This window comes from Ranitomeya imitator, chromosome 1 (assembly GCF_032444005.1).
Source record: "Ranitomeya imitator isolate aRanImi1 chromosome 1, aRanImi1.pri, whole genome shotgun sequence".
NCBI lineage: Eukaryota > Metazoa > Chordata > Amphibia > Anura > Dendrobatidae > Ranitomeya > Ranitomeya imitator.
In genome coordinates, this window is record NC_091282.1 from 542,732,142 (window position 1) to 542,745,113 (window position 12,972).

The 12,972-nt window shown below is 42.8% G+C and overlaps 1 protein-coding gene across 1 annotated transcript in view; it reads right to left on the minus strand.

The window, feature by feature from the left end:
- DGKQ (diacylglycerol kinase theta) overlaps nt 1–12,972 on the minus strand; it is a 206,022-nt gene that overhangs the window by 108,986 nt on the left and 84,064 nt on the right. Inside the window, exons 4-5 of the mRNA XM_069767667.1 lie at nt 9,424–9,509; nt 6,721–6,846 (exon numbers count right to left, since the gene is read on the minus strand). Coding sequence (XP_069623768.1) covers nt 6,721–6,846; nt 9,424–9,509 — 212 coding nt within the window. The remainder of the gene's footprint in view (nt 1–6,720; nt 6,847–9,423; nt 9,510–12,972) is intronic.

The following is a 12,972-nucleotide window of genomic DNA, read 5'->3' on the forward strand; positions in this document are numbered from 1 at the left end:
GCGGCGCAAACAACGCTAGCGTCGGTAACCTCGGCCCAACGCACTGCGACGGGCCGAGCCCGACGCTAGTGTGAAAGTAGCCTTAGGAGGACAAAACACAGTATTGCATTCCATGGTGAAGTTGTCTCCTATGAAGCTCAAAAGTGTTTGACAAAAAAAGGCAGTCACATTGAGGTTGTAAATGGAAACCGATACGCAAGTGCACCATTAATGGGATCATCATTTACATGCTGCTGTCAGATTCATAACGGCATTTGAGAACTTAAGAGCGTAGGTTTGTGATGTAAAAGTAAAGTTATGGCCAATAGCACTGTTATACAAATTAAATTGATACCTTTGTTGAAGAAATCCACTTTTTTTTTCTTTTGTTTCAGCATTTGAAGATTTCTTATAATAACATTTAGGTGCACATGGGCTACTCCTGCCCCGTCCTCTCCGCCTGCCTCCGGTGTTTGAATGACAGGTCACTGATTTTTCAGTGACCCGAATCCTGTGTGAAATCTGGCGTCGCCGCAGTCACTGACATGGGCAGCGTGTGCATAGATTTTTTTTTTCCCAGCTGGTTTGCAATAACATGGTGCCGGGGCAGCGCATGCGCAGTTGTCTCTAAAACATCATTAACCAGAGAACTCAATCTGTGCATGCGCTGCCAGCAAATCCTATTGTAGACCAGCTGGGAAATCAATCTGCATATGTGTTCCCCACGGCAATTACACCACCAGATTTGGACTAAGATGCAGATCACTATAAAATGTAAAAAAAAAAAAAAAAATCAGGGACCTGTCATTGCAACACTGGAGGCAGGTGGACGGCAGGGACAGGAGGAGAAGACTCAGTGAACAGTCCCGCCCCTATGCACCTAAATTTAATTACGGTACAAGAAAACTTCAAATGCAGATTTCTTCACCAAAAGTATCAAATTGCCATGTTATTAAGAAGGATCAAAACTGATCTGAAATGCATTGCATACAGTATCTATACTCGATGTTTCGGACAGGATGTTAAAGGACAGGGCAGAGTCAAGGGTTACTCCGAGGCAGCAGATTTTGGGGACAGGGGAAAGTGTGATTTCATTTATTTTGATTGATAGATCAGGTAGGGAAGATATGCAAGATGGAGGAAAGATAATTATTTCAGATTTGTCCACATTGAGCTTGAGGAAGCGAGAGGAGAAGAAGGAGGATATGGCTGATAGACACTCCTGGATTCTGGAGAGCAGAGAGGTGACATCTGGGCCAGAGAGGTAGATCTGAGTGTCATCAGCATATAGATGGTACTGGAAGCCATAGGACCTTATGAGTTGTCCCAGGCCGAGTGTATAGAGTGATCTGTGCATCTGGTGATGAATGAGCCAGACTTCTCTTTACTAAAGGTGCCAAATCAATCTGTTTAACAGTGCTTTATGACCATGTCTTAACTCTTCATTGCAAAATGACAGGGTCTCCGTAAATGGTTAAAACTTGCAGAAAGACGCAGATGCCGGTTATGTAACAGCCAGCATCTTTCACACATGAAGGAGACTCCGCTCCTGATCTGGCTTCATACAACCCGTAGCGATCTATGACAGAAATGTACTACATAGGTTGGGTTATAATAACAATAATAATAATAATTTTTATTTATATAGCGCCAACATATTCCGCAGCGCTTTACAAATTATAGAGGGGACTTGTACAGACAATAGACATTACAGCATAACAGAAATACAGTTCAAAACAGATACCAGGAGGAATGAGGGCCCTGCTCGCAAGCTTACAAACTATGAGGAAAAGGGGAGACACGAGAGGTGGATGGTAACAATTGCTTCAGTTATTCAGACCGGCCATAGTGTAAGGCTCGGGTGTTCATGTAAAGCTGCATGAACCAGTTAACTGCCTAAGTATGTAGCAGTACAGACACAGAGGGCTATTAACTGCATAAAGTGAATGAGAACATGATGCGAGGAACCTGATTTTTTTTATTTTTTTTTTTATAAATAGGCCACACAGGGATCGTTAGGTTAATGCATTGAGGCGGTAGGCCAGTCTGAACAAATGAGTTTTTAGGGCACGCTTAAAACTGTGGGGATTGGGGATTAATCGTATTAACCTAGGTAGTGCATTCCAAAGAATCGGCGCAGCACGTGTAAAGTCTTGGAGACGGGAGTGGGAGGTTCTGATTATTGAGGATGCTAACCTGAGGTCATTAGCGGAGCGGAGGGCACGGGTAGGGTGGTAGACTGATACCAGGGAGGAGATGTAGGGTGGTGCTGAGCCATGGAGTGCTTTGTGGATGAGGGTAGTAGTTTTGTACTGGATTCTGGAGTGGATAGGTAGCCAGTGTAATGACTGGCACAAGGTAGAGGCATCGGTGTAACGGTTGGTGAGTAATATGATCCTGGCTGCAGCATTCAGGACAGATTGGAGCGGGGAAAGTTTGGTAAGAGGGAGGCCGATTAGTAGAGAGTTACAATAGTCCAGACGAGAATGAATAAGTGAAACAGTAAGAGTTTTTGCAGAGTCAAAAGTAAGAAAAGGGCGAATTCTAGAAATGTTTTTGAGATGCAGGTAAGAAGAGCGAGCCAGTGATCGGATGTGGGGGGTGAATGAAAGGTCAGAATCAAGGATGACCCCAAGGCAGCGGGCATGTTGCTTTGGAGTAATGGTGGAACCGCACACGGAGATGGCAATGTCAGGCAAAGGTAGGTTAGTAGAGGGAGAGAACACGAGGAGTTCAGTTTTTGACAGGTTAAGTTTCAGATAGAGGGAGGACATGATGTTAGAGACAGCGGTAAGACAATCACTGGTGTTTTCTAAAAAGGCAGGCGAGATATCATGAGCAGAAGTGTATAATTGGGTGTCGTCAGCATAGAGATGGTACTGGAAACCAAATCTACTGATTGTTTGTCCAATAGGGGCAGTATACAAAGAGAAGAGGAGGGGGCCTAGGACTGATCCTTGAGGAACCCCAACAGTAAGGGGAAGGTGAGAGGAGGAGGAACCAGCAAAACATACAGTGAAGGATCACAGAGAGATAGGAGGAGAACCAGGAGAGAACGGTGTCCTTGAGGCCGATGGAGCGGAGCATAGTGAGGAGGAGCTGATGATCCACAGTATCGAATGCTGCAGAGAGATCCAAGAGAATTAGCATGGAGTAGTGACCATTAGATTTAGCTGTTAGTAGGTCATTAGAGACTTTAGTGAGGGCAGTTTCAGTAGAGTGTAAAGAGCGGAAGCCAGATTGAAGAGGGTCGAGAAGAGAGTTATCTGAGAGATAGCGGGTAAGACGGGAGTGGACCAGGCGTTCGAGGAGTTTAGAGACGAAGGGAAGATTAGAGACAGGTCTATAATTAGCGGCACAGTTTTGATCGAGGGATGGTTTTTTAAGTAATGGATGTATGATGGCATGGTTAAATGAGGAGGGAAAAATACCGGAAGTGAGGGAAAGGTTGAATATTTTTGTTAGGTGAGAGGTGACAGCCGGGGAAAGGGACTGGAGGAGATGTGACGGAATGGGGTCACTGGTGCAAGTGGTCGGGCGAGAAGATGCAAGGAGCCTGCTTACTTCTTCTTCTGTAACTGCTTCAAAGTCAGAGAGTGAACTAGATGCAGTGGGGGAGGGAGGACAGTGCATGGTATGAAGAGATGATTTCCTGTTGAATGTGGTAAATTTTTTCTTTGAAATAATTGGCCAGATCGTCAGTACGGAGATCCGTGGTTGGGGCCTGCTCTCTTGGGATGAGTAGGGACTGGAACGTGTCAAAGAGACGTTTAGGGTTATTGGACAGGGAGGTGATGAGGGTGTTGAAGTAGGTTTGTTTGGAGAGGTGAAGGGCAGAATTGTATGTCTTTAGCATGAACTTATAATGGATGAAATCTTCGGGTAGATTAGATTTTCTCCACAGACGTTCTGCGCACCTGGAGCACCGCTGCAGGAAACGTGTTTGCAGCGTGTGCCATGGTTGTTGCCGTCTGTGCCGAGTTGTTTTATGTATAGGAGGAGCAGCTTCATCCAGAGCACTTTGCAGGGTTTCATTGTAATGCTTCAGAGCAGAATCAGGACATGAGATGGAGAAGATTGGGGCCAATGAGGACTGCAAGTTCTTCATAAGTTTCTGGGTGTTAATGGCCTGTATGTTTCCATAAGTGTGGAAAGTGGGGGTGACCTGATCGGGATGGCAGTTCTTGATAGAGAATGAAAGAAGGTTATGGTCAGAGAGCGGGAGAGGGGAGTTTGTGAAATCATCCACTGAGCAAAGCCGGGAGAAGACCAAGTCAAGGGAGTTTCCATCTTCATGTGTTGGAGAGTTAGTATGCTGCGAGAGGCCGAAAGAGGAGGATAGCGATAAAAGGTGAGAAGCAGATAGGGAGAGGGGAGAGGCAATGGGGATGTTGAAATCACCCATGATAAGGGTGGGGGTGTCACAGGAGAGAAAGTGTGGAAGCCAGGTGGCAAAGTGATCAAGGAACTGATGAGAGGGGCCGGGAGGACGATACACCACTGCCACTCGCATGGAGAAGGGGATGTAGAGTCTGACAGCATGGACCTCAAAGGAAGGGAAGACAAGTGAGGGTACTTGGGGGATAACTTGGAAAGTACATTTGGGTGAAAGGAGCAGACCAACGCCTCCCCCTGCTCTGTTGTCTGATCTTGGGGTATGAGAAAAGTGTAGTCCACCATATGAAAGAGCAGCAGCAGCGGTGGTGTCCGACTGCTGGATCCAGGTTTCAGTAAGAGCCAGGAGATTAAGAGAATTAGAAAGGAAGAAGTCATGAATGAAGGAGAGTTTATTACACACAGAGCGAGAATTCCAAAGGGCACAATTCAAAGAGACAGAAGGCATGCAGGGAATATTAATAAGGTTAGAGGGGTTTCTGGGTGTAGCAATTGGGAGGTTTGACTGGCTATAACATGGGGGGCCGGGGTTTGGAGATATGTCTCCAGCAACTAGGAGAAGGAGGATCGAAAGAGAGAGCAGATGGTTAAGTGATTTGTGAGAGCGTCTCTCACAATAATATAATATATATTATTATTATATAAAATATAATGATTGTCCATGACAAACTATTCGTTAAAGTCATCCTGACAGTGGATACGTGCTGCCTAAATCACGTCTGTCAGTCTTATACACATTGAATAAAGCGCTGGTTAAACATACCGGTAACAGCAATTGTACAAAGGGTGATATACAGTATGTCTTTGCAGAGAACACCCCTTTAAAGAGAACCCGACAGCTGATCCATGCGGACAGATCCACGGGCTGCATATATCAGACACTGGTTGTATGGTCTCAGTTAGGTATGCAAAGTTTCAGAGAAAAACATAACTTACTTTAAAAGCTGCCCTATAGACTAGTTGGGACAGTTGGACCCCTGGTGGCTTGTCCTTGGGCCCGCTGCCCTGAAATGACAGGTGTCTCTCTAAACGTGCATTTATGAAACCCATAAGTCACTGGCAGTGGGCGGGAGAAGCCGCTGGTTATCCACTTGTCCGACTAGCATGGTCTCTGGCAGCTTCTAAAGCATGTTTTTCACAGTCAGCAAACACTTGGCTGAGATCATGCAGCCATTATCTGATAAATGCTGTCTTTGGATTGGACAGCATGTTGTCAGTGGCAATGTTCTCTTTAACCCCTTTACCCCCGAGGGTGGTTTGCATGTTAGTGACCAGGCTAATTATTACAATTCTGACCACTGTCCCTTTATGAGGTAATAACTCTGGAACGCTTCAACGGATCCCACTGATTCTGAGATTATCTCGGGACATATTGTACTTCATGATAGTGGTAACATTTCTTTGATATGACTTGCGTTTATTTGTGGTAAAAAAAAACAAATTTGGTGAAAATTTCACAAATTTTCCAACGACAGAGGTGTGGTATATTGCTGTTTTTTATTTTAGTTTTATTACAGGAGAACGAGGGCTTTGGTGGAATAGGCGTTTAGTAAGTATAACTGTGTTTGTTATTTTTTTTTTTTAAAAAGTAAAACTGTGTTTTGTTTTGTTTCTAATAAAAGACTTTATTCTGGCTGTGTCTTTATTTACTATGTAGCTATAGGATTAGTAATGGATCGGTGTCTTATAAATGCCTGTCCATTACTAATCCATGGTCTTGATGTCACCAGACAACACAAAGGTGACATCATCCCCAGAAATGTGAACCCCACTTGCCACCGCTACGGGGCAAGTGGGAAGAGTCGGGCAAAGTGCCAGAATTGCTGCATCTAATAGATGCGCCTTTTCTGGGCAGCTGTGGGCTGCTATTTTTAGGCTAGGGGAGGGGGGTCAATATCCATGGCCCTTTACCAGCCTGAGAATACCAGCCCCCAGCTATGCGCTATAGCTGGGCTTGTTGTTCAATTTGTGCGAAGGTGGAGACAGTGACACCTGTGCTGATTGGGCGCCAGCATCATGTGTCACAACACAGCACAAGAGCCCTGGGGAGACGGCAATGGAGGGGAGTGTAGACTTTATTATTTTATTGGGGCCAAGCAAGGGGTATGGCAAGAAGTTGTCAAAGCAGTGGACAATTTCTTTAAGCAGCATACTAAGATATTAAAAAAAAGTATTGTCCAGTGGTGGTAGACCCTTTTAAAAGATCAGCTGTACAGGCATATTTATGAGGGGTTTAAATACAATAGCTAAGGGCTGAGTATCGTTTTTGTAGGACCAACTTTAGTTTTTTTTTTTTTAAATACACACAATTGGGCATGAAGCAGGTACAAACACGAACATCCATACCTGAATGCCACACCATTCACATCTCATGCCCGACAGAACTTCGGAGGAACCACAGGTTTTTTTGCAAACCTCACAACGAGCACTTGAAGATAAATTTCCCTCTCGCCAGTGATGATGATGTGTGTCCTATAAAAAAAAAAAATTATTACCTGGATTTAAATAATGCCTTCAAACAAGTATACAAGCTAATTACGTGTCACAAAAAAAGGCATTTACATTTTGAAAATGCAAAATTGGATAATAGTTTAGAGAGTAATAATAATAAATGGTAGTGACTAAATATTGGCTATTTCCATAATTTATAGCATTCTTGCTGAACTTTTCTAAGACCCCCCCATTCCTGCTAAGCCCCCCAAAAAAAACAAAAAACAAGCAAAGCAAATTCAAATTATGCTTTCGGCGAGACCATTAACAATAAGGGTGAATTCACACTCTGCAGAAAGTTCTGCAGCAGTCTTTTCTAACTCAACCCAATCAGATGAATTGAAAAGTCTTTCAGTTGGATATGTCTGCACTGTTGGAATTCTGTTGCAGATTTCAGCAAAATCATTAGTGGAGCCCACTCCAGACACCTGAACCTAATAGTAGCCAAAGTAAGGTGGTATGATCCCTGTAATTTAAAGGGAGGCGGTCACCCCAAAAATCACAGTATGTTTTGTCTGAACAGCTGCAGAGTTTGATACAGCAGAGTTTGGGCAGCATGAATTTCCTTTTAAACAAATATGATGTAAAGAGAAAAGCTTTTACAGTAATTATACAATTTTTAGTAAATAATACACACTGCGTCCACATATGTAAAGTCCTGGAAGGTGCGGAGCATCGAGCACACACACTTCAATAGCAAAGGATAGAAAGAAAAAGTACTTTTGCACCTATTTGCCAAGTAAGCATAAGCATTTTCATACTGTTTTTTTTTTTTTTTAAACAGCATTGAAAAGCAAAGTTTGATAAAGCAGAAGAAAAATTAAAACAAAAACCATCAAACATTTCAATGATTTCTGTCTGCAACTATATAAAGAAGGTGTATGGCTGCAAACATTTCCTAAACAGAGCCAAACAGCTATTATTTAATGGCAAATACAGTTGTGGCCAAAAGTATTGACACCCCCGCAATTCTGTCAGATAATACTCAGTTTCTTCCTGAAAATGATTGCAAACACACATTCTTTGTTATTATCTTCATTTAATTTGTCTTAAATTAAAAAATACAAAAAGAATTGTCCTAAAGCAAAATTGGATATAATTCCACACCAAACATAAAAAAGGGGGTGGACAAAAGTATTGGCACTATTCGAAAAGTCATGTGATGCTTCTCTAATTTGTGTAATTAACAGCCCCTGTAACTTACCTGTGGCACCTAACAGGTGTTGGTAATAACTAAATCACACTTGCAGCCAGTTGACATGGATTAAAGTTGACTCAACCTATGTCCTTGTGTGTACCACATTGAGCATGGAGAAAAGAAAGAAGACCAAAGAACTGTCTGAGGACTTGAGAAACCAAATTGTGAGGAAGCATGAGCAATCTCAAGGCTACAAGTCCATCTCCAAAGACGTGAATGTTCCTGTGTCTACCGTGCGCAGTGTCATCAAGACGTTTATAGCCCATGGCACTGTGGCTAACCTCCCTAGATGTGGACGGAAAAGAAAAATTGACAAGAGATTTCAAAGCAATATCGTGCGGATGTTGGATAAAGAACCTCGACTAACATCCAAACAAGTTCAAGCTGCCCTGCAGTCCGAGGGTACAGCAGTGTCAACCGGAACCTGAGACAAAAGTAGAGCTTTTTGGGCAAAAGCATCAACATAGAGTTTACAGGAGAAAAAAAGAGGCATTCAAAGAAAAGAACACGGTCCCTACAGTCAAACATGGCAGAGGTTCCCTGATGTTTTGGGGTTGCTTTGCTGCCTCTGGCACTGGACTGCTTGACCATGTGCATGGCATTATGAAGTCTGAAGACTACCAACAAATTTTGCAGCACAATGTAGGGCCCAGAGTGAGAAAGCTGGGTCTCCCTCAGAGGTCATAGGTCTTCCAGCAGGACAATGACCCAAAAAACACTTCAAAAAGCACTAGAAAATGGTTTGAGAGAAAGCACTGGAGACTTCTAAAGTGGCCAGCAATGAGTCCAGAGCTGAATCCCATAGAACACCTGTGGAGAGATCTAAAAATGGCAGTTTGGAGAAGGCACCCTTCAAATATCAGGGACCTGGAGCAGTTTGCCAAAGAAGAATGTTCTAAAATTCCAGCAGAGCATTGTAAGAAACTCATTGATGGTTACCGGAAGCGGTTGGTCGCAGTTATTTTGGCTAAAGGTTATGCAACCAAGTATTGGCTGAGGGTGCCAATACTTTTGTCTGGTCCATTTTTGGAGTTTTGTGCGAAATGATCAATGTTTTGCTTTTTGCTTCATTCTCTTTTGTGTTTTTTCATTTAAGACAAATTAAATGAAGATAGTAACACCAAAGAATTTGTGTTTGCAATCATTTTCAGGAAGAAACATAGTATTATCTGACAGAATTGCAGGGGTGTCAATACTTTTGGCCACAACTCTAAGAGAAAACAAATTATACCGGTAACAGCAGTGACATTATATAAAAAAAAAGGATAACTAATACAAGTAACAATAATATACACTAAAATCTGAAAACTACAACCTGTAGAATAGCAGATGTGCACAAAGAAGCAGTTTCATGAACTTACATGGTCATGTTGGCCATCATGGTGACACTGCCGACAATCACCACAAGTAAACAAAGAGCAGTCTGTATGCACGTAAAGTTCACAAACTAAACAAAAGGAAAATATAATTATTTTATGGAAAATTGACATGTTAAATATTGCAATATAAAATAACACATTTACCAGTCCTTAAAGTGAACCTGTTAGGTCCCCTGTGCCCCCAGAACCACCAGCAGTTGAGTCTGCACATGTAAATACCCCGCCTAACAGTTATTACTTTACACATATAGAGAGATCTTTAGGAAAAGTATTTCTAAACATGTAAATGGAGTGCTGGTGTCCCCAGACTATTCGGCCCCCTTAGCATATTGTCACGCCCCTGTGGGCACGGTAACATGGCTTACAAGCACCGGTGTCATCGCCACCTCTATACACACCTCGCACATTTGCGCCTCTGCTCTCCCTTAATGCACTGATCCTCTGAAGACGGGTGTACGAGTGCTGGAGAAGTACACTACGCATGATTGGAAGTCTGCACTCCCGCTCATGGGCAGTGCGCCTCTCTGAAGCCGGCACTTCAGAAGATCAGTGCTTTCAATGGAAAGAAGACACGAGCATGTGCGAGGTGTATATATAGCGCTGGCGATGAAGCTGGCACTCGTAAGCCAGGTTATCATGCCCACAGGGGTGTGATATTATGCTAAGTGGGCCGACTAATCTGGTGACACCAACACACCATCGACTAGATAAAGGCCTCATCTACATATCATAAACTGATACTTACTTTTTCTAAAGATCAGTTTATGTGTGTAACATAAAAAGACTGTTAAGTAGGGTATTTACACATGCCAACACAACTGCTGGTGGTCTTGGGGCACAGGAAACCTGACAGATTCCCTTTAAACATTTTTGAGAGTGAGGCAATCATTGTTCAGTACTGCTAAAATGGAGTGTGTCAACAGGACCAACCCTCCTAAGCCATCTATTTGGGCATGCAGGTCATAAGAACCTGAATAAAATGATACCAGTGATCCACATTTTTCTTAATATGCAAATGAGCAGTTAAGGTCTATGGGCCGGGCACAGATCTGACAATATGTCAAGAGCTTACCTTAATTGAAATAGGGCATTGTCAATGTGAGACAAGTAATGACGGACCGTCTGCTCTCCTGAACTACAAATCCCACACTGGTAAGACCACCTTTCATTGAAGTGAATGAGCTTGGCATAGAGCGGTGTGCTTGTTGCATTGCTGTTCCACTCAGCAAGGTACCAGCAAGCACATTCCGACAGCTGCAGCGAGTGTGCCACTTGGCCTTTGGACCGCACTGCCCGATGCTAGCCAAAGCTGCCCTGTAGTCAGATAGCACTTCTCAGCTACAGCTGTCACAGTCAGGTCAGAGCAGGAAAGCAACGTGACACTCCACTCCGCGCAATGCACTACCACTTGAATGTCCATCATTGTGGTGATGGTATCCCACTATCCCCTGTAGTCAGTAACTGTGCTAGACTGCCATTGCCGCAGCTGAAAAGTGCTTACCGAGCACAGGGCAGAGCAGCGCAACACTGAACGCCTCTCTGCGCATACAAAGTGACATATAGGATTGAATATCAGTCAGGGCTGAGGAAATTTTACTATGTCAGCGACTTGGTTAAAAAGAGGGCACAGACCATCAATAGTGGAAAGAAATCAATAAAAACTGCGGGATACTGACGTTAATAGACATCAATCTAACAAAAGTAACAGTCAAGCAAATACAAAGAAATCTAGTATTGCATAAATTTGCACAGACGTGCATAAAAATGTAATTTGGTGTCCTCTCCTTTTTAATAAATATGCAATAAATTACTACATTTTTTATATGTAAACTATAAGAAAAAAAGGCCTTATAAAGCAGTGTATCTGCTATTCTGTTACTCTGTAAATGTACTAAATATTTAAAAAAAAATTCCAATTTTAATTTTGAAATTAAAGGGGTTTCTGCTTTTAGTAAGAGAATAGACCTCCCCATCAGCTTTGATTGCATCATAGGTTACTTTAATGGGAGTCTGTCAATAGGATTTAACTCCCAGACTATTTAGATGAGCATGTAGCGCTTTCAAAGATAGTCTGTTACTGATAAATTAGCTTTTGAATTGATAAGCAAATGGTTATGACAGATCTAAAGCCTCTGGCACGCCAGCTCTATTCGCAGCCCAACTTGTACTCCTGCTTGGCAGACAGCCTCTTTGCTGTGTGACTTCAGGCGAAGGGGCAGTCAGTCAAGCAGGAGGCAGCGGCACTGGGAAAGGATAGAGCTGGAGTGTCCGAGGCTTCAGATCTACCATAGACCTTTGGCCTTATCTGCATATCAATCGAAACGCTGACTTCTCAGTAACGGAAGAGCAGGCTGGCCATATAAAAGGTATTGCTGCACTTGTCTTTGATAGAGCTGCATGTGCACATAAATAGTTTGTGGGGAGTGAGTGGGAGGGGGAAATCCTGCTGACAGATTCTCTAACTGAAGATTTATCATAAAAATGTTCATTAAGATATATGAAAATCCTGTTGGCAATTAAAAAATAAGTTAGTAGTCAGCAGAACACAGGTGATGTAACAAACAGTCTATAGATACCAATCCGTTTTTTTCTCCTGAAGGTTGTCAAACCAGCCTTTCTGGTGCCTGGAATAACCATGTTTTTCCTGTGCTTTCCATCATGGGACTGATTTATGTAATTTAAAGCCATCTCTCGGGAAGTGGTTAGACTAAATGTATATGCACTATTTTAGGCTGGTGTGGATGCTTTTCTGTAGCATACTCCGTCAATTGATTCCATATGCAAGAACCCATGAGAAGACTTATAGCTTGCAGCAGTGTGAGATTTGTCAATTAGCTCTTGCAGAGGATTTAAGGGACTGACTATGCTGTAACAGCCGGGTACAGTACTTACTAAAATGCCAAAGTCTGAATTATACCAACACAGCAAAGAAGTCTGACAAAACACAATAACGCTTTGTGCACCTGTCACTTGCAGAGATTTACAAGCAGCACTTTCTTCTCGGAGGAGTCTTTTTTGCCCTTTTCTCGGCCATTCCATGAGAATTGTCGGCCACTTTTGGAGGGTTTTACCATAGTTCTTGGGAAATGCTATTTACTGTAGTTTTTGCGTTATTCTATTAATGAAGAAACTGCTAGTGTTTTTTTTTTTCTTTAAGCAAAAACTATAGCAAAAGTCGTCCAGGCGTCTTCCGGGCATCTTTTGCGTCTTCCCATTAATGCGTATTGTAAAGTACACAGTGTCGTTCAAGTGGAAAACACTAGGACAACGGCCAAGTCACTTCTTTTAACACTTGGCCTTTATAGAAATCTGATGCGATTAAAATATGAAATGCATAGGCTCTTTTCAGAGTTTTCTGGTATTTTACGCGGTTATGGTGGCAGAATTTGCCTAAGACTTTGTGTGCAAATGCCCCAAACAAGCGTGCAAAAAAAAGGTAAAAAATAAATTGTTGCTGAAGAGTAATGCTCAATTCCCACCATGTGACCCAAGCTCAGAATCTCTAATTTTACCGTAGGCCAAGAAGAGTAG